Raw genomic sequence first — 24,565 nt, 5'->3', positions numbered from 1 at the left:
TGTCAATTCATCTTTGTAATGAGTATAATATATTCTAAAAGGATTTTTTAAAAAGATATCACTTAACTTTTAGACATGTTGCACCATTTTAAAATGTTGGGCATATCACATATGGAGGATGTAATCTTTGAGTGCAAACACTATTATGATATACTAGTCTTTGTGTACTTTCAAAGCTTGTGCTTGTATTTGGTATTATATTTTCCTTTTAAGTGCTTGCTTAGTTACTAGTTAAACAGACCAACTGTTATCTTTTAGCATAATGGAAACTAGTGACAACTGTGCAGGCACATCCTGCATGCTTATCCTAAAGAGCAAAGTAGCAGTTCTGCAGCTGTTACAGACTACAGATCAATTTCAGAAAAGCGGGCTAAGGAGTATATAATAGTTGTGTAGCCTGTACAAAGGCATGGATCACTGCAATGAGATCTGTGTCCATGAGAATTGGTTATACAAAGCCAGGAAGGAGTTTCTCCTCATGGTCTAAATTTATACTTTATGCCTTTTCATGACTCATCACTTACCACATTTTAGTTGCTATAGCAAGATACCCAGGGCCAGACTGTGTGAAAATGGCACATAACCAGTAGGAAAAGACTGTGTGTAGTTCCCTGAGAGGGCACCAGAAGGCATTCTGACCAAGTGCTTCCCTTCAAGGGGTGTAACATATCCTGAATGGCCAGCCAGTGCTGCAGGCTGGAGTTGTGTGGAGGCACAGGCCCCATCTGGGGCATCAGTTGCCCGTACATGAAGCTGGAAGGGATCAGTTCATACTTGGGCTCAGGGATTGGAATGCTGCCTGGCCTTTACCATGGGCTAGACAAGCAAGGTGAGAAGCTTCTTCCACAGGTGCACTGTGGGAGGGGGGTGAGTAAGAGGCAGGAAAAATCTGGCTCAAATGTTTATTGATGATGTTTGAAAAGGCTCCTGTCGTGGCAGAGTTGCAGTATTTTTGCAAGTTCCTGTAGAAAGCCTACAATAATAACATATGACAGCATTACCATGGCAAGTGGGAAGTGATGGTGTCTATAAAAGTTACTGCCTCCTCTGTTTGTACTGAGTTCAGTACACATAGGTGTGTGCCATTCTATCAATAGAATTTTAAGATGGATACAGTTTAAATGTGTTGCAAACATGTCGAGTTAAATTCTAGGAGCAAAGTTAGCTTTCTACAAACACAATGGATTGTCTGTGACTTGAACACTTTTAACAGTTGGGCCTAATAAAAACAAAGGAGAAATAGAGATTGTTACCCAGCATGTCTTTTAGTGGTATGTGACAGCATGCAGTGGCACTGCATAGGGTAAGAAGGGGTTAACTTCAACTCAGCTTCCTTCACCCCACGTTGTGGCAGAAATAGCTTGATATTGGAACTGAAAAGACCTCCTATTTTATTCAGTGATCAAATTGCTTATAGATCGAGGGCATAGTGGGGGTAGAGATCACACATGTCAGGGAAAATTCAAAAGTTGTGTCATTTGTATAAAGCTGTAGAGTATTAATTCCCCTTTTATAAAATTTGCCCGCTGTTCATAAATCTGCAGACAGGCAAGTTTATGTCAAATATATATTGAATGAATAAGATTGCTGGTGCACACTAGCGCTTGCGTAAGAAAGGATTTAGGACCCAGTTCTCCCCTCAGATGTGTGTGCACAATCCCATGTTAGTCAGGGGGGCCATATTTAAAAAAAAAAGAAAAAGAAAGAAAAGCTGACATGTTTTGTAAAGCACTATGTATATCAGTGGCATTGAATACATTTATCTTTGTGTACCAAAAAGATGTAGTACGTTCAAACGTTGGTGGTGGTGGTGATAATGATTTAATATTTGTGGTACTGCCTTGAGGCCAGCCAGGTTGGGCCCCTTTGTGCTAGGTGCTGTACAGATTTATAGTAAATTACAGATTCAGTGATTATTATTATTATTAAATTCTAGAGCAGAATTTAGCCTTTTGCTATTCCACATGAATCTAGATCTTTGATGCTTTTACAATAAAATCGGAGTTTAGGTAATGCCAAGTTAGTCTCATTAACCTTCATTATGCGCACTTGGGTGTCTGCCTCCTCAATTAAGAATACTTATTTTTGCTGCAGTTAACAAAAACCTTGAATCTGTAAGGCTTTGTGATCAGAACTCCTATTCATTTCAATGGCATATCTGTTTGTTTACACGATTAGACACCTTGTTTATAGGTATAAAAGAGTTTAAAAAATAACCCTTTCAAGATGGGTATTTCATTTTTCTTATCTAAGATAAATAAAGGGTAATCATCCAAATTAATTTTCATACTTGTTTAATCAAAGATAATTACTGTTTAATAATGTACAATAAAATACTATGAATCAACAACTGTTTTTGCTGATGGATAGAGCCTCAGTTGTTTCTTATTACATCCAAATAACACCAAACTTTAAATATTCCTAAGGATATTTGTCAGGGATATGTCTGGGATACAATCTTCTATGTATCACATCTTTAAAAAGTACAATCTTTTTTTCTCCAACTGCTGGATCCTGGTGACTTGCAGACCAGAACACCTCCTGCCTGGCTTCTTTCATTAGAACAAACTGTTTGTCCCATTCCCTGGGATACCGCTTGGGTACCAGGGGATTACATCAGCAGTGTTTTCAGTGTCTAAGTAGGAAGAGAGCTCACCAGTTCAGGTGACTGGGTCTGCCTTTCCTCTTGGAGAGGAGGAAGAGTGGAGGTGGCAGATGGTGCCTCCTACCCTCTCTGTCCCTCTGAGGGAACAAGCATAGGAGGCAGATCTTCCTGTTGAAGAAAGAAGGCTGGTAGGAGACTCCCAGCTTGGACAATTGTTCTGCTCTCATCAGGTATGGGTGCTGCTCCACCTACTAGTGATAAATCTTGGAGCTCCATAAACTCCCCAACAAGGGCATAACCCCTGCTGCTCTCACATCAGCCAATGAAGAGGCAGGAAGTGGGTAAGCTGTATTGCCTCAGCCCTAGGAGAGAGGGAGGCTGAGGAATGCGCACTGTCTCTCTCAGAGTTTAACTGCACTGTCACATGCTCTCCCCTTGAATTTAACACTTGCTCAATAACTAGGTTGCTGTGCTGATGTCAAGTCACAGATTATTGCGAGGTTATACACTACATACCGCTGACTTGTTCTGGTAGTACTAAGACTTGGTATTGAAGTTCTTGGCTCAGTACTTACATCTTGCTAGGCTGGTGTTAAGGTATAAGTCTGCTGTTGCGAACTGGAGTTTTGCATTATACAGTGTTTAGTTAAAGCCCCAGCTGCTGGAGTCATGAGGTTATGTAAGAATTTCCACTTTCGTTTTCTGAGTAAATTCCTAGTCCTCATGGTTTCAGACAAGTTTGAAAAGGAGACCCCTAAATACTCACACTGGAAGTCAAATAAAAACAACACACAATCTATTACTTTGGGATTATTTTTAATCTTGATGTTTCCCCCCGTTTATTTTATTTTTGGGATGGGGAGGAGATCTCATGATTTTTAAAAACTCCTGGTCAGCGACACTGCAAGCTTTGCTGAGGTTACGGGTCTGTGTGGGTTCTCTGGTTCACCACCACTCTCTTCCAGAGCTGATGTCTCTGTGGGTATGTCTACACTGCAGTGTAAACCCAGGTTTTGAACTCAGGCTCCTCAAGCCTAAACTCCCTTCTGCCTACACATAAATCGTGCTAACCCAGGAATCAGACCCTAGGTCCCAGAAACCCACAGAGTGGAGGGTCCAAGCCTGAGTCAAGCCAGGACCCAGGATTTAAGCCCTACTGCTTTTCAGTGTAGATGCAGTCCCACTGGACTCATCTGGATCCCATGCTCTGGGAGTCCACCAAAAGTATCCCACAATCCCATGGGCTGACTTCCTTTGTCCTTTGGACAGTGTATGTTTGGTGGACAGTCAAGTATTCCCACATTCCACCATGAACAAAGGGCTAGAGTGGCCACATTTCGGAACGATGCTAGTACCCTGAACTCAGGCCACATAATGCAGCATAGATGCTGGCCCACCAGGTTGGGACCCACGGGTCAACAGTTCCTGACTTGGGATTACAAATGAATGTAGATGTGCTCAAGCCATAGGCTAACAAATAGAGGGTCTGCTAACTCAAGTTCTACTAATTCTGGGCTTACAGTTGCACTGTAGACATACCCTGTAACATTGCTGACTCAGCAGTTTTCTAGCTAGCTGGGCTGATGTCAAGGCGCAAGCTTTTGTGTAGTTACTGGATCATTATCTTACCTCTGGTTCAGTTTTTGGAATTGATTAAAATGTAACCTAGGTAACCTGATTCTGCACATTCCTTGATCATATAAAGATCAAGGAATGTGCAGAATCAGGTTACCTAGGTTACATATATGAGAGGGTTTGAAGTGACAGGAAAGTAGTCTCAGGCTCAAAATTACCCAACTTGGATTTCAAGTGTGTGCTCCTTCTTTCAGTTGATTAAATATTGCGTGGTTATATGGTTGTATATTGAAGTGAAAAAGAATGCTAAAGGAAGATCTAGTTTTGTGCAACTTTTCTCATGGGTAGATTGCAGTTTCTTATTTTACTGTAATTATGACTTGTAAAATAAAAAAAGTAGCCCGTCAAACTGAATGACAGTTTTATTCAGAACATTTGTATATGATGGTTTGGTTTAGTGACTGATATCTGCTGATGAGTGGTGTGCATCTAATTACAAGTACATTTTGATTAATTTTTAATTAAATAAGTCATATGTAAACCTCAGCTCTCATTGGGGGATTGTTCTGAGGCCAGCAGTTCTTGTAGTCTTGGAATCCACAGAAGGGGTGCTCACCCCTAGGTCTCCTCCACACATGTCCAGGGGGCTGGATTTGACCCTTAGTGATGTGAATGAAAGTTCTTTGCACATAGAGCAGAATATTGGAGTCAAAATCTAATAATCTAATAATTTTGTCCTTAGTTGGCTTCCAGCACAAATATCCAGTAGTGTGATTTTTAAATGTGAGACTGACTTAATGTGTCTACTTGCATGTTGAATTTTTGCTCTAAATTCTTCATCATCATGGCAAATCCTAAAGGGACGTAGCCTCCGTGCAGATCAAGTGCCATCCGGATTGATTTCTAGCTAGGTCCTTAATGTGGTCTTTCTGTCTATTTGAGTTATGTCTATCACTGGCATCACTGAAGCTTTTGGCGACTGTGATTCACTGGCCACATAGCAGCTTTCCTTGGTAAACACGCTTCCTAATTCATTGGTCTTCCATTCTAATTATATGTTTGTACCAAAAGAAGCCACTGAAACTGAATCAGTGCTGATAGACGTGATTGCTGGGTTTGTGCAGGAATATCCTCCTTTCTGATCTTGTCCTTCCACTCAATATGGAGCTGATGATGAATACAACAAGAATCAAAAACATCAATGCACTGCTCGTCAGCCTTCCTCAGTGCCCATGTTTCACTGTCATACAGTAGAGTTGATATAACGATGGTGAGCTTGGGGGTCAAAACATGGCAGCAGCTGCTGTTATACGTGTGTCCACATCCCCAGTAGTGTCAATAATACTGAGCATTATTTGATAATTGCCACCTGCTTGAAGTCCCATCTGGACAGGTTAAACCTGAGCTGTTTGTAATCTGAAGAGGGAGGCTGCTTGATGACAATGGCCAGGCATAGGGCTGGCTGTTCTACTGGTCAAAAAATGAATAATTTGACCCGTTAAATGTTGATTATATATTTTCAGGTAATGTCAAAAATGGTCAAATATTTAAAGCACTAATTTATTAGAATAATAACACAAATTTCTGCTTGTCTAGTCATTTTAGTTTGTGACTTCTTCAAGACAGGGACTGCGTCTTTAAACTCGTTTTAATGTGCTTTGTAAACCACCATGTATGCTGGTGTCCTGGTATACAAATACATACACACACACACACACGTTTGTACTAGAAGATTGCACCCAATCAAAATGCTCAACTTTCAAATAAAAAAAAAAAAGAGGAGTCCTTGTGGCACCTTAGAGACTAACAAATTTACTTGAGCATAAGCTTTCATGGGCTAGAACCCACTTCATCAGATGTATGAAGTAAATGATACAGGAGCAGGTATAAATACATGAAAGTATGTGGGTTGCTTTGCCAAGTGTTAGGTCAGTCTAATGAGATAAATCAATTAACAGCAGGATACCAAGGGAGGAGAAATAACTTTTGAAATGGTAAGAGAGTGGCCCATTTCAGACAGTTGACAAGAAGGTATGAGTAACAGTAGGGAGAAATTAGCATTGGGGAAATTAAATTGAAGTTTTGTAATGACCCAACCACTCCCAGTCTTTATTCAGGCCTAGTTTGATGGTGTCCAGTTTGCAAATTAATTCCAGTTCTGCAGTTTCAGGATTTCAGTTCGTTTTCGAAGTTTTGTTGTTGAAGAATTGCCACTTTGAGGTTTTAGAGTGATTGAAGTGTTATCCTACTGGTTTTTGAATGTTATGATTCCTGATGTCAGATTTGTGTCCATTTATTCTTATGCATAGAGACTGTCCGGTTTGGCCAATGTACATGGCAGAGGGGCATTGCTGGCAGATGATGGCATATATCACGTTGGTAGATGTGCAGATAATCCTGCTGTCAGGGTGTTTATTGATTTATCTTGTTAGACCAGGGGTATGCAAAACTTTTTGGCCTGAGGGCCACATTGGGTTGCGAAACTGTATGGAGGGCTGAGTAGGGAAGACTATGCCTCCCCAAACAGCCTGGCCCCACCCCCTATCCACCCCCTTCCACGTCCTGCCTCCCTCAGAACTCCTGACCCATCCAAACCCCCCTGCTCCTTGTCCCCTGACTGCCCTCTCCTGGGACCCCAACCCCTAACCGCCCCCCCTGGACCCCACCCCCTATTCAACTTCCCCCGCTCCCTGTCCCCTGACTGCCACGACACACCCCTGTCCCCTGACAGGCTCCCCAGGACTCCAATGTCTATCCAACCCGCCCTGTTCCCAGTCCCCTGACCGCCCCCCCAGAACCTCCGCCCCATCCAACTGCCCCCTGCTCCCTGTCCCCTGACTGCCCCACCCCCTATCCACCCTTCCACCCCTAACCGCCCCCCGGGACCCTACCTCCATCCAACCTCCCCTGCTCCCTGTCCAGTGACTGCCCCGACGCCTATCCACACCCCCGCCCCTAACCACTCCCAGGGACCCCACCCCCATCCAACCCTCCCTGTCTCCTGACTGCCCCGACCCCTATTCACCCCCCCACCCTCCCGGGACTCCCACACCTATCCAACCACCGCCTGCTCCCTGTCCCCCGACTGTCCCCAGGACTCCTGCCCCTTATCCAACCCCCCCACTCCCCGCCCCCTTACCATGCCGCTCAGAGCGGCAGGAGCTCTCAGCCTCGCTACCTGGCCGGAGCCAGCAACGCTGCCACGCTGCCCGACAGGAGCGGCAGGCCAGAGCACTGGCGACGCAGCACACTGAAGCTGCAGGGGAGGAAGACAGCAGAGGAGGAGCCAGGGGCTAGTCTCCCTGGCCGGGAGCTCAGGGGCCGGGCAGGACTGTCTGGCCCGTTGGCCATAGTTTCCCCACCTCTGCGTAAGACTGACCTAACACTTGGTAAAGCAACCCACATTGTTTCATGTATTTATACCTGCTCCTGTATTTTTTACTTCATACATCTGGTGAAGTGGGTTCTAGCCCATGAAAGCTTATGCCCAAATAAATTTGTTAGTCTCCAAGGTGCCACAAGGACTCCTTTTTTTGTGTGCTGATACAGACTGACACGGCTACCACTGAAAACTTTCAATTAGTTCACCTTTTTCCCAGCATTAGCATGTAATAAAGTAAATGATCAAGACATTTAAATAGGATTGCTAACAGATTGCAGCATGATGCAATCAAAAAGGAAGGCTGCCACCTACATGAGGGTCTTCTTGCTAGAATATCTGACAATATTTGACAGCCTGAGGTTGGCAGCCAAACTTTGATAGGACATGAAGCTTAAAAGGAATTCACACATGTATTGTTTGGAAAATGGTGATTGTGCTTTGCTAAAGTCATTGTCTTTAATTCCCACATATGGTCAGACCACAGCTCAACTCTGATTTAAACCTTTAAGTCCAGGTAGGTAGCAGTACAAAATTGAGCAGGTATACTGAGGCACTTACAATATTCATAAAAATAATATAGATAACTCCATTAGTCTCCACATAAATGGTTCCATAAAGGATCATTAAGAGTCCATGAGAGGGCTTGACAGCAGACACCATTTGACATATGTAACCAATGCATCACTGTTAATCTTCTAGTGACACATTGTTTTTATCAATATGAGCATCCGTATGGTGAAAAAAATTGTATTCCCTTTGGAAGTATACAGCTTTTGAAAATGAATTATTGGGGTGAAGCAGGTGAGCAGCTCAATTTCATTTCAGTAAGAGCCACAACCATACACTGATAACATTTCACTGTTGAGTTTCAAATGGAAAACGTGGAAGATGGGAAGCATGTTAACTGTTGCTCATCATTGGTTGGACATGTAACTGATTACACAGGCTACTGAAGTATTGTCATTGAAACACCACTTGCAAAATGGAAGAATGCAAAACAATTACAGCAGAGTCACCAATTCCTAGTATTGGCCTCATTTAAGACTCTTTCCCAGTTCCTAGCACAACAGAAAAGAGGAGAGAAAAGGGGTAGCCAAAGTCCCCAACGTAAGTGATAATGATCAGAGATGACTGGTGTGTGGCATCCTTTCTTCCCTTCCTCAATATTTAGGTAAGTTCGAGTTTGCTATGTACAACTTTTTCTATGCAATAGTTCTTTGAAGAGTGTTCAGGTTTCTTGACAAGATGCTGTCCACATCTCAGGCATTCGCTGAGGCAAAAAACAGGGAACTAATATGGAACATTAACACATTTGATAGTTGCAATACATATACTCCAGTCATTTAGGGTACTTCAACATTAAAGGTGATTATTCTTTTCTGTATGCTCTCTCTGTAGAATGGAAAACATAATAATCCATAAGGATCTTTCCCAATTCCAGGGGAACACTAGCTGGCTGGGGCAGGGGTCTGTATTTGTATAAGGTAATTGTCCTATACATTTATTTTCATGAGCTTTTGAGAGTGTAGAGCAGGGGTGGACAAACTATGGCTCGAGGCCGCATCCAGTCCTCCAGCCGTTTTAATCCAGCCCTTGAGCTCCTGCCAGGGAGCGGGGTCTGGGGCTTACCCCGCTCTGGTGTTCCAGGCGGGGAGCGGGGTCAGGGGCTTGCCCTGCTCCGCATAGCTCCTGGAAGCAGCGGCATGTCCCCCCTCCCCCTCTTACATGTAGGGGCAGCCAGGGGGCTCCGCACACTGCCTGGCTGCTCCTCCACGTAGGAGCCAGAGGGGGGACATGCCGCTGCTTCTGGGAGCTGCTTGAGGTAAGCGCTCCCGGCCAGGGAGACTAGCCCCTGGCTCCTCCTCTGCTGTCTTCCTCCCCTGCAGCTTCAGTGTGCTGCGTCGCCAGTGCTCTGGCCTGCCGCTCCTGTCGGGCAGCGTGGCAACCCCAACCCCCTCCCACCCTCTGAACCCCCAATTTCATGAGCATTCATGGCCCACCATACAATTTCCATACCCAGATGTGGCTCTCAGGCCAAAATGTTTGCCCACCCCTGATGTAGAGCCACTTTGATATGCTCATAGTCAAAAGTCACCTTTTTGTAGTTCACCTTTATTAAATAATAATGTTCTATATTTTATATTAACTTTGTACATATTTCAAGTCTGTAACCTATTACATCTTGACAGAGACTTATAAAACTTCTGGACACCTGACTAGTGCTAATATGTCAAATTAAATAAACATTAACATAATTCCTAAATTGTGAAGTGGTGTATCTTGTTCCATTCTCAAACACAACTGAAGGCAAAGACTGGTCTGAAGTTACGGTGGAAGCTTGGAAAGCATCCCGTGCTTAACAATCATGTTTGACAATCACTTGGCAAATGTGTCAGATTCAAAAAGGTGTAGAAGAGCTTGTGAAGTCCCATACAATTTACATTTGGTTTGTTGTTCAAGCCCATTACTGATGTTGCATGAGTATAACTGAAAGCAGAATTTGGTGCATTATCTGAGGTATGATATTAATAAAAATCTCTTTGGATAACTCCCATGGTTTACTCCATACATGAGTTTTAATTCTTATGATGGAATCTCTTTTACTAGTTCCAGCTGACTGGTCCCTTTGTCATCCTGAGTCACAAGATTATAAACTTTTGATCATATTTGCAGTCATTTCCTCCATTTACCATGTCTATTTTTTCTAACTGGGAACTCCTCACTGATGGCCTAAGCTCGGCTGTCATGTTTTCAGGGGTAAATAATTGTAGATGTAATTATTTGTGCCAACAATTTAGTTGATTTAGGTGCCTAGATCTATGATTAGACCCACAGTTAGGGACTTAGCTCTCTGGATGTCCTAAATTGAGCCTGTCAATAACGGTAGGTTAAAAATTGTACCAACAGTGACTTCTGCCCATAATTTGTGGAGTAAAAATTGAAGCCAGCTTCTAAAAATCTGACTAAGATATAATGAGTGTAATATTAACTTTTCTGTTGATTTAACCAGTATTATTTTTTCCCCACCAATGTTCTCAATTTTAATGCAGAGAATAATTTTCAAACGAGTAGAATCTTTCAAAATGGAAAAACTAAGTGTGATCAGTGTACTACTTATCAGAAGAGATCTGTAAAAATGATGTCGTGATCAACATCTTCCAAAGTTGGGGATTTCCCCAGATAGACTTGTTTACAACACGGCACAACAGGAAGTGTCAGCAGTTCTGTTCCTTTCTGAATCACCGCCCGTGCTTGTTCGCAGATGCCTTTCTGCTGTATACCACCTGCTGTATGCATTCCCACCCTTCCTGCTTGTTCACAAGTTCCTGCTGAAGGTCAGAAGAGACAGAGCATCAATGATCTTGATAGCACCAGCGTGGCCATGTCAACACTGGCTCACCACGCTTCTAGATCTGTTGGTGGACATGCCTATAATCCTGCCCCTGGTCCCAGACTTGATCACTCAGGACCATGGCCACCTCCAGCATCCCAATCTGGAGTCTCTCCACCTCACAGCATGGAAACTCTGTGGCTAAACCCTTTGGAGCTCTCATGCTTAGACTCTCTTAGGGAGGTTCTCCTTGGCATCAGGAAACCATCCACTAGAGCCACTTATTTGGCAAGTGGAAGAGATTCTTGATTTGGTCACTACAAAATGACACTCAGCCTTTGCAGACATCAGTTCCCTCCATCTACTTACTACACCTGAAACAGCAAGGCCTGTTGGTGTTGTCAGTAAAGATACACCTGGCCGCCATGTTGGCATTCCATCCCAGTTCAGCCAGCCGGTCAGTTTTGGCTAACCTCATGGTTGGTTGCTTCTTCAAAGAACTAGGTAGACCAGGGGTGGGCAAATGTTTTGGCCTGAGGGCCACATCTGGGTGGGTAAATAGTATGCAGGGCCATGAATGTAGGGCTGGGGCAGGGGTTTGGGGTGCAGGGGGCTCAGGACAGGGGGTTGCAGTGTGGGGTGCAGGAGGGGTTTGGGGTTCGGGCTCTGGCCCGGTGCCGCTTACCTGGAGCAGCTCTGGGGTGGCAACAGGGCTAAGGCAGGCTCCCTGCCTGCCCTGGCCCTGTGCCGCTCCCAGAAGCAGCCGGCACCACGTCCCTGTGGCCCCTGGGGGAGGTAGGGGCAGAGGGCTCCGCGCACTGCCCTCGCCTGTGGGTACCTCCCCCAAAGCTCCCATTGGCTGCGGTTCCCCATTCCCGGCCAAGGGGAGCTGCAGGGGCCGGTGCCTGCAGATGAGGCCATAGTTTGCCCACACCTGAGGTAGACTGTACCATTAAGTAAGGCAGCCAATCCTCCCATGGGATCTCAACGTGGTGCTCTCAAGGCTGATGGGCCCTCTTTTTGAGCCCCTAGCAACATACTCTCTCCTATACTTTTCCTGGAAAGTTGCATTTTTGGTGGCTATAACTTCAGCTAGGAGGGTGTCTGAGCTTAAGACCTTGAATTCTGAGCCCCCTCATACCGTTTTTTATAAGGACAAGGTACAGTTGTGGCACACCCAGCTTTTCTCTGAAAGGTAGTTTCGCAATTCCACGTGAACCAGGACATATTTCTTCCAGTGTTCTTCCCTAAGCCGCATGCTAGCAACTGGGAACGAATGCTCCACTCCTTGGATGTCAGACGAGCTATTTGGGGAATCAACTCAACTCTTCATTGCAATTGCAGAGCTAATAAAGGGGCTCCCTGTGTTGTCCCAAAAAATCTGCTCATGGATCACGGCCTGTATTAGGGCATGTTACGACTTGGCAAAGATACCTGCTCCCGTGCTGATGGCACACTTCACAAGGGCACAGGCGTCCTCAGCGGCATTCCTGGCACAAGTCCCCATCCAAGACATCTGCAGGGCAGACACATGGGCGTCGATTCGTACATTTACATCACACTATGCCATTACGCACAGGACAGACTAGATGCAGCATTTGGTAGAGCGGTGTGCAGTTGGTGACCCACTGAACTCCGACCCCTCCTTCTAGGACAGAGGTGGGTGAACTACATCCGTGGGCTGCATCTGGCCCGCGGGACTGTCCTGCCCGGCCCCTGAGCTCCTGGCTGGGGAGGCTAGCCCCCAGTCCCTCCCCTACTGTCTCCCCTCCCCCGCAACCTCAGTGCACTACACTGCCAGCACTCTGGCCTGCCGCTCCTGCCGGGCAGCACGGGTGGAGTGACTGGGTCCAGCTGGGCGGTGGGACTGCGAGCGCTTGCCGCTCTGAGCATCAAGGTAAGGGGGCGGGGGGGAGTTTGGATAAGGGGCAGGGGGTTCCAGGGGGCAGCCAGGGGACAGGGAGCAGGGGGCATTGGATAGGTGTGGGAGTCCTGTGGGGGAGCTGTCAGGGGGTGGGGGTGTGGATAGAGGTTGGGGCAGTCAGGGAGCAGGGGGTTGTATAGGGGTTGTGGTCCCAGGGGGCAGTTAGGGGTGGGGGGGGTGGATATGGATCGGGGCAGTCAGGGGATGGGGGGGTTGGATGGGGTCCTGGGAGGGCGGGTTAGGGTCGGGGATCCTGGGAGGGGACAGTCAAGGGACAAGGAGCAGGGGGGGTTGGATGGGTTGGGGGTTCTGAGTGAGGGGCAGTCAGGGGGCAGGAAGTGGGAGAGGGCGGGGACCAGGCTGTTTAGGGAGGCACAGCCTTCCCTACCTGGCCCTCCATACAGTTTTGCAATGCCGGGCCAAAAAGTCTGCCCACCCCTGTTCTAGGAGATGTTTGGGAATCACCTATTTGAAATCGTCATGAGCAAGCAATCGAAGTAAAAATGGTTATTTCCCTTCTCGTAACTGTTTTTTGAGGTGTGTTGCTCATGTCCATATCAAGACTACCCGCTTGCCCCTCTGTTGGAATACTCCAGCAAGAAGGAACTGAAGAGGCTGCAGGTACCTATATACATACACCTCAATGAAAGTGCGACTCTAGGGGGCTCCACATCTGACCCAACAGGTACCTCTGGGGGAAAAACCTTCTGACGACTGTGCACACGGCACGCACATACCTACTTGGAATGGACATGAGCAACACATCTCAAAGAGGAACAGTTATGAGAAGATAGGTAACCATTTTTTACATAACTTTGATCTCAGTTAGGAAGATATCATTTATACATTCTGGTTGAAGAATAACTGAGGAGCTTACTTTGTGTGAGTCTGCTGGAACAAAACTATGAACTAATAAGTGCTTAAATATACCCTTGAACATGGGTCTCTTTATTGGTTTTTTGACTTTCAAGTTCTTATGCTGCCACCGATTTCGCCACAGTGTCTGAGTGCCTTGAAATTAAAGTATGAGCAGTGTGTATCTGGAAAGTGTTCCCTTAGCTGAAGGCATGTGGCAAATACTATACTGAATGGTAGATCTGGTGTTGGATCCCAGTGACCATGAGCATAGTGAGTAAAGTTTTTTCAAGACGGGCCCCTGACTGGAAAAATCAGCATTACACAATTCATCTAAATCAGCTGCTGCGCCTCCTAAGTAAACATATCAAAAATCTTCCCAGTATTCATCCTGCATTAAAGAAAAGTTACACTCAACTTATGCCCCTCTCTGCCTGTCTTCTGAAGCTGCCCTTCGGTTTTGAACATATGGACTAGTGTCATTTTTTGAGATTTTTTTGGCTTTTTAAAAATTCATTCTTTTCAACTGTAATTGTTCTGGAAGATAGAATAAGTATGATGATAAGAGACTTGGCTTTATTGCTGGTTTTAAAAAGTTGCAAACCTTTCAAAAAGTTGTTTGTTTTTGAAGCTTTAGAAAATAATAGATTTCAAAATGTTTTGTGAATTTTTTTTAAAATAGGCCTTTTTCTGACCAGAAATATTCTTCATTTGAAAAATTTTGACCATTTCTATTTGATCTTTCTTTTGTTTTTAGTGTTCACAATAATTACCCTTTTAATGTATGGATTTGTTAGTTTCTACATTGTGACAAAGCTCTGTCCTTGCCTCCGTGGGTCTCGCGTTTCCTGGCGGATTTCGCTAGCCTCAGAGGTTCACTGTGACCCTCCACGTAACCCTTCTTCCTCTAGAGACAAGGGTCACAGTGTACTGAGCCATTTTCATCATAAGCCAGCAAGGTAGGTGAGGAGAAGTTATCCTTCCTTGCACAGTCTCTGTTGTCTCCCAGTCTCAGTGATTAATCAAGGGGCAAAGGTGTCGGGGGAGGGAGCCCGGGCCCACCCTCTACTCTGGGCTCCAGCCCAGGGACCCTAATAGTATCAGCTATGGTAGCTGACCTTTTAGAAACATGACATGTACAATTCCCTGGGCTACTTCCCCCACAGCAGCCCTCACTTCCTCAAGCTCCACTTCACCCTTACCTCAGGGCCTCCTTCCTTGTGCCTGATATGGTGTGTACTACTCAGCCTCTCCAACAGCACAACTTCCTCCCACAGCTCCTGACATGCAAACCCACCTGAGTGACTGAGAGGCTTTTAACTAGTTTCAGCCAGCCCCTGATTGGCTTCAGGTGTCCCAATCAACCTAGCATTCTCCCTGCCTTCTGGAAAGTTCTTAATTGGCTCCAGGTGTCTTAATTGACCTGGAGCAGCTTCCATTTCACTTATCCTGGTACCAGGGATTTGTTTAGCCTGGAGCTAATATATCTATCTCCCACTACTTTTCTATAGCCATCTGGCCTTGCCCCGTCACAACATACACAGGCTTTGGGAGCTCTAGTTAGAATTTGTGCTGCTGAAATACATTAGCTTTTGGTTTGGAGAAGAAATCAGACGATTTTAAGGGAATATTCAATTTTTCTTTACCCAATTTAGTGTATGCAGTAGGATTGTTTAGATTTTAATGTAAGGTTAAATGATATATGTAACAAAATATCATCTGAAATTTATGGAACTGAAAAGTGCATATTTTCAGTTATATTATTTTTTCTATTGATTGTCTAATATTCTTACTTTTCTATAGTTCTTTCATTTCCCCCCCAAAAACTGAGTTTTAAACCAAAAACTGATTCATCCACTTTGGGACTAGCTTTCCTTTTGTTTGTAGTCATTTGCTAGAAACATCTGGCTAGCAGTATCAGCTTGTGCTCCTTACTGAAAATCATTATATTGTTACATTATATGCCATTTTCTGTCTCCTGTTGAATCTTCTATTTTGAGTGTTGATTGTTCATCTTATTGCCTATAGCAAATTATGTTCTACATATTAAATAAGATTATAAACTTTATTTCCATATTGCTAAAATGAATTGAGATGTTTTGCTTATTTTTAAATAAGAATAAAATTAAGTTTTACGAAGAGTCATTCTTCTTTCTGAAAATGTTAACTGTAATATTTTTATGTATCAGTAGAGATGGAGCCTTCCATAGAGTAGCTGACTAGTTGATCTGTATAGTGTGCAACTTAAAACAGCCTAACAAACAGGGAAATTTTTTAAGAAGCCAGGGATTTTACATATAGGTGAGTGGCTGCATCATAATAATCAGAACATTATGTGGGGGGAAACAATGAGGCGTGCAATTATTATTAATTTAATTATTTAATCATTAACATTCTTTATTTATTTTTGAAAGACTATGACCTGAATATACATTTACAAGTCTAAGAATATCAATATATATGCTTCAATTATGATGTGATCCACTGATCCTCAACTGCTTTTAGCACTTACTGGAAGTGAAGTGTCTCATGGATTATGAAATGCTATAAGAATGTATTAAATTTAGTTTCTGGAATCCTATTGTTAATATACAAACACGGGGCCTGCTTTTACTTCCACTCACTTCAGTGGGAGCACTTGGATTGTGGCCTATGACATCCTACAAATGAAATCACCGGTATCAGGCGTCGGCCCTGATTCTTCTGTCACTTGCACTGGAGTCAGGCAATTTATGCTGGAGTTAAACCTGCAGGAGAAGAATCAGGCCCAGTTTTTTTAGGTGGGGGGGTAGGAAAATGATTGTGCAAAGAACCACAGTTACGTTTCTGTGCTTAACCGCCTCCCAGGTATTGAATCTTCCCAACCGAATAAAAATATTTAATTGAAACACTGATACTGTTTTTTTGAAATATATTCCATGTTATGTTTTGCCAAGCCAGTTAATTTAATTAATTTTTCCATAAGCTTGGAACTTCCTAAAATAATAGAGGTCCAGATTCAGCATGCATTACAGAACTCAGTGGGACTACTCATGTGTTTAACGTTAGACACATGGGTGCTGGAATGGGGGTACCAGGGGACCATGGCTCCATCAGTTTTTACTTGCCTTAAGGGTGAGCAGGGGCAAAGAGAAGTGAGCAGGGGGGAAGGAATGGTTTGGGGGAGGGCAGAGTGGGGGCAGGACCATCGTTCTGGCGACGGTGGCCCCCTCTCTTCTAGGGAACTTCCAATACTCCTGGGTAGGCACATGCTGAATTGGGGGCGGGGGAGGGATTACTTCCCAGTACACTGGTGGATGCTGTTATGGACTGTATTTGAGCTTTTTTTGAGGGTGGGGGAATTCTTTGTCTTATATGTTTATATGAACACACATGGTACTACTGGTACACATGCTTCAAATACTACTAACATTTTGTTACACTGTACCACAGTACTTACAATGGATACAGCTCCAAATCTGTCAATGCTCACTTTTTTTTTTATTTCATGTTTCTCTCTTTTCCCTTATTACAATTTAATTAAAGTTGTAAACAAAAGACAACTACTTTACTGCAGCACACAAATTGGAGCTGGCATTCTAAACTTTACAGGTACACTGCTGAATTTCCTTGCCGGTACCTATTTTAGGGTAATCTATAGGAGAAGCAGTAGTGACACCTATAGTTAAGGGGGGTCTAAAATTTTCCATGTTAACCTATTTTTAGTTGTGTAACTTTCACTGAAATTATTCAGTGCTTCGTCTCTGCCTCAAATTGTTGTTTTAAGTTTGAGCAGATCTGTTGCAACTGTGTCTGAGAACAGAACTGGTGAAAAATAGATCACTGTACTTGTGTTTAAACACATTTCCTACCATAGTTTTGAACCATTCTAGCACTTCAGAGGATCTGGGAGGAGGAGGGTTGTGTAAAGTTGAAATTTGTCAAGGATCTAGTTATAACATCAAAGTAGTACCTTTTGCTATCCCAGTGAAATTTTGTTCAGATTAGCGTGAGTTATATGCAGCAGGAAAATCACCATTTGTACATGCTCCATAGAATTAATTTTCTGAGTATTCCAACTGCACTCAGAATGCTCCCAGGCCCCACTGATGTGATCATGTAATTAAAAACTGTAGCATAATGTAGAGACGCAAGGGGGTAGAATTAAAGCTTTCTTTGGCATTTCTTAACTTTTAAGTGCTTGACTTTGCAACATTCTTTTTAACTAACTTTTTTTTTTAAGGAAGCTAATGAAAGTATTATCAAACGCTGCCATTTTGTCATTCAGGCTGGGGCATAGAACACCTACAGATTGATAGCCGAGAGCAACAACACTGGCTTTTCAAAAGGCTTTCAAATAATGTTACTATATGTATAGGCATTCTTTAAAAGCCTTTTGAAGAGTAATTTTCCCCTGGAGGTTCACTAGTGAGCAACAATGTACTGTACCAGAAAGGAGACAGCATCTGTAGAAGACTTTTAAATGTTGCTGTTTTTCTTACCCAGTTTATTCTTGAAATACTAGCAAAAACAAACAAACAAACAAAAAAACCCTAATCCTTATACTTATTTTATTTTATTTGCTTGAGGTGTATTTTATTTTCAGGGTGTGTATCTGACTTGAAGTGTGGGTGATTATAACTGGCTACATATGTATTGTTCTATTGTCAAATGTTAGTTTAAAGAATCCTGAAGAATAAATGAACAGCATCCTGGATTTAGTTACTGGTTTAGTTTTGCCTGGCTGGTCCTGTATTTTTTAGCCCTTTCAGTATTCCAGTGGCTGACCTGTTGAATGTCTCTAGGGTTTCCTACAGCTGGGCAGTCCCTTCTCATCCCCATGTGCCTCTCTCCCCTCCCTGAATGCGTTGTGGGTTAAATGCATCAGTAAAGTTCATATTAGGTATAGCATTCTCTGGGGACGTTGTATGTAATTCACTTGTATCTAAGGAAGGTATATTTTGAAGCCTAAACAGACAGTGGCCCTTCTTGTTTGTAGCAGGAATTACTTTATTGCCTTGAGACTAGAGCTGGTCGAAACTGGAATTTCTGCTCCACAGGTGATACTGACATTTCAGCATTTGTTTTCAACTGAGTCAGACCAAAACCAAAAAAAGTCTCAATTTCTCATTTCCTGTGAAACAAAATGTATATAAATAATGCATTTTGGGTCGGACAGAATGCTCAATTTTGAAAGGCTTCATTTTGATTTTGACTTTGTTTCTTTATTGTAATGTAATATCAAATAAATTTCTTAATGAAAAATTATTTCAAAAGCAAAACATGAAAACATTGCCTTCTGATAAGGTTGAAACAGTTGTATGCAGTACAGTTGTAGCTGTGTTGTCTCAGGATATTAGAGAGATATGGTGGGTGCCCAATAAAAGATATTACGTCACCCACCTTGTCTCTCTAAGGTTGAAACAGAACATTTCAACCTTATCAAAATGCCTTGTTTATTTTTTTTCTAAATGAAATTTAATTAAAATCAACTTGGAAAGTTAATTTCTATGAAATGGCATTTTCTTACAAAATGTTACATTGGAAAATTTAAAACCAGCTCTATTTGTAAAACTTAGAAGTCAGAATTCCTGGAATTCTCTGTCCACATGTGGAATTTGCATGGCCAGAAATTCAGGTAGTTGCATGTTACCAAACCAGAGAAGCTGCCAAAATGATAACTAAAGAGGGTTGAATTTTTTCTTTCAGAACTTTTTTCGAAGGAAGTAATTTTTAATTTTTTTTTATGAAACCATGTATTTTTGTGGAAAGTTTATTTTTTGAAATTTTCTTAATATTTTTCCAATGGGAGAAAAAGAAAACAAAAACAAGAAGAAAACCTTTTTCTCAAAACTGAACACTTTTTTTACACCCCTTCTCTTTTCTCCCCCTCCCTTTCTCATAATATTTTAAGCCAGGCTTATGATGTTTTTGGATTCTGGAGGTTGGCAGTACTGTTCCTGCCACTATTCCAACTCCCTCTATACACATTCCCAGCACTTTAAATATTCCCTCTTGTCTTTTCTCAGTTGTCATGGCATAGGAGTTTGGAGTGGATAGGTGAGACAAGGGTAACACACTAGATCGTGGGCCTTACAGAAGGGTGAGAAAAGGATTGCTAATTGAACGATTTTCACTGGACTTGAGATTTGGCCATCAGTGTTCCCATTTTTTTTAGAAAATATCTTCTTCCCAACCCTCCTTCCTGCCCTTCCCCCCAAGTTTGCTGGTTTAGATTGAGTAGCCTCAGTGAAACAGTGGTGCATGTAACCTAACAGGCGGGAAGCTTCCCAGCATCACACATTTGTTATTAGGACTTCTTTCACAGTATTCTTTTCAGCACAAATTCTGACCTAGTTATACTCACATGGGGCCTGTTTAAACACAACTAATTAAAATTTACTTTTTTTTTTTTAAAGGAACGCACTACGTGAAAAAACCTTGAGTCAGAATGATCGCTACCTAGACGTCTGCAGCTACAGGAACTATTAGCAAGTAGATACTGCATTATTTTGATATTCATAAGTATTTATTTAAAAATTAACAATATTTTTACAATCGGATCTGTTTTAATTCTGAAATGGTGGTTGGCATTAGTATTATCATTTTAATATTTAAACAAAGAGGGGAGAAAACATTAATGATTAATTTTAATAAATGAATTGATAACATTATTTTAGTGCTATATAATATATGGAGTGTCTCTTTCTGTCCTGCAGGATGTTAAGTTTCAACTTCTTTCAAGACACTCCTGGTCATTTTAATCTTAATTATACTCTTACTATTTATCCCAGTTAAATCCACTCAAGTCATTGAAACTATTCCAGGTTTATATCTGTATAACTGAGCTTAAAATGTTTTTCTGTATCAATTACTATTTCTCAGATCAGATCTGAGAAGACACATTTTGTGGAAAAGAGTAAGAAATATCTTTAAGTACATAAATACCAACAGGATCACCTCTGAGATGCCCACTAACACTCATTTTGCAATGATCAGCTTTTTACACTTGGCTTGTAAACATTAAATATATTTTGGAAGCTTACGTTTTAATGAATCTCCGTGCAGACAAAAAATACCAATATGCTAAAAGGGTTTGCTTTATTTTTATCATTACTTTATGACATTTTCAAGGAGTGAAATATGAAGGATTATTAGAGAACATATGGCATTTAGATGAGTAGGAATAAGTGAATTAGGAAACTACTGCATTGAACAATAAGCAAGAAAAAGTGACAGTTTGTCAGAAAAACCTTTTCGATTATCTTTATTGGATCCTGGTAATATGTTTAGACTTATTTTTCATGCAGTTATTTTTTTTCTTTCTGAAATGTGATCTGTGTGCTTTGATAATTATCTAAAAGTGGCAGCATCAGTTTGTCTGTTTTTACCCCATCTCAGAGTTTCTAATTTTCAAAAACTTGCAGAATTTGCAAGGATGAATTTGGTCAAATAGCTGTCATTCAAATGCCCTGTAATCCAAACTCTGAAAAATGAGTGATCTAAGAAAATATGATAAAGTTTTGTACTCAAACATAAACACTAGATACGGTGGAAACTTTTGTGTCAGATGACAAAATATGCATACTGCATTTTTAGTATTAAAGTTGTTCAACACACCTTGTTTCACAAAGGGAATTCCTCTAGAGCAGAGGTGGGCAAACTATGGCCCGCGAGCCACATCCGGCCCGTGGAACCGTCCTGCCCAGCCCCTGAGCTCCCGGCCAGGGAGGCTATTTCCCGGCCCCATCCCCACTGCTCCCCCTCCCCTGCAGCCATGCCGGCAGCGCTCTCGCCTGCCACTCCTGTCGGGCAGTGCGGCAGGGTGGCTGGCTCCGGCATGGTAATGGGGCAGGGAGCGGGGGGGGGTTGGATAAGGGGCAGGGGGTCCTGAGGGGCAGTCAGGAGACAGGGAGCAGGGCACGGTTGGATGGGGCAGAGGTTCTGCGGGGGGGGCAGTCAGGGAACCGGGAGCAGGGGGAGTTGGATGGGGTGGTTAGGGGGCGGTTAGGTGCGGGGGTGTGGATGGGGGTCTTGGCAGTCAAGGGACAAGGAGAGGGTGGGGGAGACAAGGAGAGGGTTGAATAGGGGGTTGGGTCCCAGGGGGCGGTTAGGGGCAGGGGGTCCTGGGAGGGTGCGGGCAGGGATCAAGGAGCAGGTCGGGGGTTCTGAGGGGGGTAGGAAGTGGGAGGGGGTGAATAGGGGGCGGGGGCCAGGCTGTTTGGGGAGGCACAGCCTTCCCTACCTGGCCCACCATACAGTTGCGCAAGCCCGATGTGGCCCTCGGGCCAAAAAGTTTGCCCACCCCTGCTCTAGTGGTAAACTTCTATATAGGCTTGAAAAATCAAATTAACTTTGGAAATATGTCTTGCAATATTTATACAGTAATTTTAATGACAGCTATATAAAGAGACTGGGCCAGATGCTCAACTGTTGTAAATGGGCCTAGCCTATTGCAAAATGAAGGTAATGAAGTTCTGCTGATTTACACTAGTTTGGGAAACCAGTTTCATGTCTAAGAAATGTAACTGAAGCTGTGTAATCTACTCTCAGTGAGGTACTTTCTCTTTTCTTAAATAAAACATTAAGTTCTCCTCCTGCCACACCTGGACTTTTTAGTTAGGCTCCATCAACAAGTCAGATGTCCTGTATTGCGGGAACTGCTGCCTCCATCATCACACTTCATAGTTAGTCCCTGCCCGGTGAACCTGACATCAGGGTAAAATTTTGGCCCCACTGAAGTCAATGGCATTGCGTAACTCCACTGAATTCCGAAGAGTGAGTGAACAGCCTCTTGGATATAGTTAACTCCACTTGTATCTCAGTATGCGTTAGGCAGTATCTGACCCTGTATTGCTCTTGGCAGAACTTTGACAGTTGCTTTTGCTGTTAATTGAGAATGGAATTGTATTTTTAGGCTTGCCTATCAACACTGAGACAGTATGGCCACACTTTACACTGCTTTGCACCTTATGGACCTGTTTCCTCATTGCATTACTTCAGGGTTAGATTGATGTAACTCCAATGGCTAGAACTAGTCTAAAACTGGAGTAATTCATTTGTGAATCAGGCCCAGAGTTGTCATTACATTTATGCAAAGTGGATGTAAAACACTAACATCCTGCTTATGTAAGGTTTATATCCCTTTTTCATTCATTTTGCACAAGAGTAAATGACTACACACAGAGTGTGAGGCAGTGGGTAATCAAGCCCACTTAGGGCCAGATCTAACTGAGCTTGGCCAATTTGCACCAGCTGCGCTCAGCTTGTCCAGAGTTTTTGTATAAACTATTCTGTTTAATATGCAGGACATGACAATTCATTTTATGAAGCAATACAAATTCAACCTGCAACTATATAGATTAATTTTTTGATGTAAATGTAGTTATTTTACCATTCATCTTTATTCTTTATCTTCGATCAGATGAAATTATTTATAATTGGAGAAACAAAACAAGAAAGATGAAATATCATTGGCATCCTTCTCCCTCTGAAAGCGGAGGAGGAATCCAGGGAACCTGTGAAATAACTTAGGCCTTAACCTTGTGAGTTACAATGTCTGTGGGACTCAGGGTAGGAACAAGGATCTGCCACTACACCAGGGGTGGGCAAACGTTTTGGCCCGAGGGTGACATTTGGGTGGGGAAGTTGCAAGCAGGGCCATGAATGCAGGGCTAGCACAGGTGGTAAGGGTGTGGGAGGGAGTGCAGGGTGTGGGAGGGGGTGCAGTGTGCAGGAAGGGGCTCAGGGCAAGGGGCGCAGGAGGAGTGTGGGATGTACAAGGGGGCTCAGGGCAGGGGATTGGGGTGCAGGAGGGGGTGTGGCAAGCGGGAGGGGGCTCAGGGCTGGGGGTTGAGGTGCAGGGAGGGATGCAGAGTGCGGGAGGGGGCTCAGGGCAGGGGGTTGGGGTGTGGGCTCCCCCAGTGCTACCTCCCCTGAAGCTCCCATTGGCTGTGGTTCCCAGGGGGCAGTGCCTGCAGGCGAGGGCAGAGCGCGGAGCCCTCTTGCCCCCCTCCTTCCCCAGGGGCCACAGGGATGTGGTGCCAGCCGCTTCCAGAAGCAGCCAGGGCAGGCAGGGAGCCTGCCTTAGCCCCACATCGCCACGGGGGTGGCAATCCTGCAGGAAGGATCCAAAGCCCTGATGGGCTGGATCTGTCCCAAAGGCCATAGTTTGCCCACCCCTGCTTTACACTGTAACTTGTAGGATGGGAGGGTTTGTGTGTGTGTGTGTGGGGGGGGGGACTTTTTATAAAACTACATCTAGAGCAATATTGATGACCATGTATTATGTGAAATATAAATTTGCCATTAGAGATGTGTAGGGCCTTACCAAATTCACAGTCCATTTTGGTCAATTTCACAGTTGTAGGATTTAAAAAATAATAAATTTCATTATTTCAACTATTTAAATCTGAAATTTCACAGTGTTGTAACTGTAGGGGTTCTGACCTGAAAAGGAGTTGTGGGAAGGTTGCAAGGTTATTATGGGGGTGGGGGTGGTACCGTTACCCTTACTTCTCATCTGCTACTGGTGACTGCTCTGCCTTCAGAGCTGGACAGCTGGAGAGCAGCAGCTGCTGGCCGGGAGCTCAGCTCTGAAGGTAAAGCCACCACCAGCAGCTGCACAGAAGTAAGGAAGGCATGGTATGGTATTGCCACCCTTATTTCTGCACTGCTGCCTGCAGAGCTGGGCCCTCAGTCAGTAGCCACCACTCTCCAGCTGCCTAGTTATGAAGTTCTATTGCCACCTTTACTTCTGCGCAGCTGCTGGCAGAGTGCTGCTTTCAGAGCTGCGTGGCCAGAGAGTGGTGGCTGTTGGCTGGGTGCCCAGCTCTGAAGGCAGCGCAGAAGTAAGGGTGGCAATACCGCGACCCCCCTAAAATAACCTTGTGACCCCCTTGCAACTCCCTTTTG

At 43.7% G+C, this 24,565-nt stretch overlaps 1 protein-coding gene across 5 annotated transcripts in view; it reads left to right on the top strand.

Annotated features, from left to right (window-relative positions):
• The window catches only part of LRRC7 (leucine rich repeat containing 7), a 379,203-nt gene that overhangs the window by 75,064 nt on the left and 279,574 nt on the right, over window positions 1-24,565 (top strand). For all 5 annotated transcript variants that reach the window (XM_074961545.1, XM_074961546.1, XM_074961548.1 and 2 more), the window contains exon 2: window positions 20,071-20,146. In XM_074961545.1, coding sequence (XP_074817646.1) covers window position 20,146 — 1 coding nt within the window. In that variant the 5' untranslated portion in view covers window positions 20,071-20,145. The remainder of the gene's footprint in view (window positions 1-20,070; window positions 20,147-24,565) is intronic.

Source organism: Natator depressus, chromosome 8, assembly GCF_965152275.1.
Source record: "Natator depressus isolate rNatDep1 chromosome 8, rNatDep2.hap1, whole genome shotgun sequence".
Lineage (NCBI taxonomy): Eukaryota > Metazoa > Chordata > Testudines > Cheloniidae > Natator > Natator depressus.
Note: the sequence above shows the minus strand (reverse complement) of the source record. Positions and strands in the feature narration are given on the sequence as shown.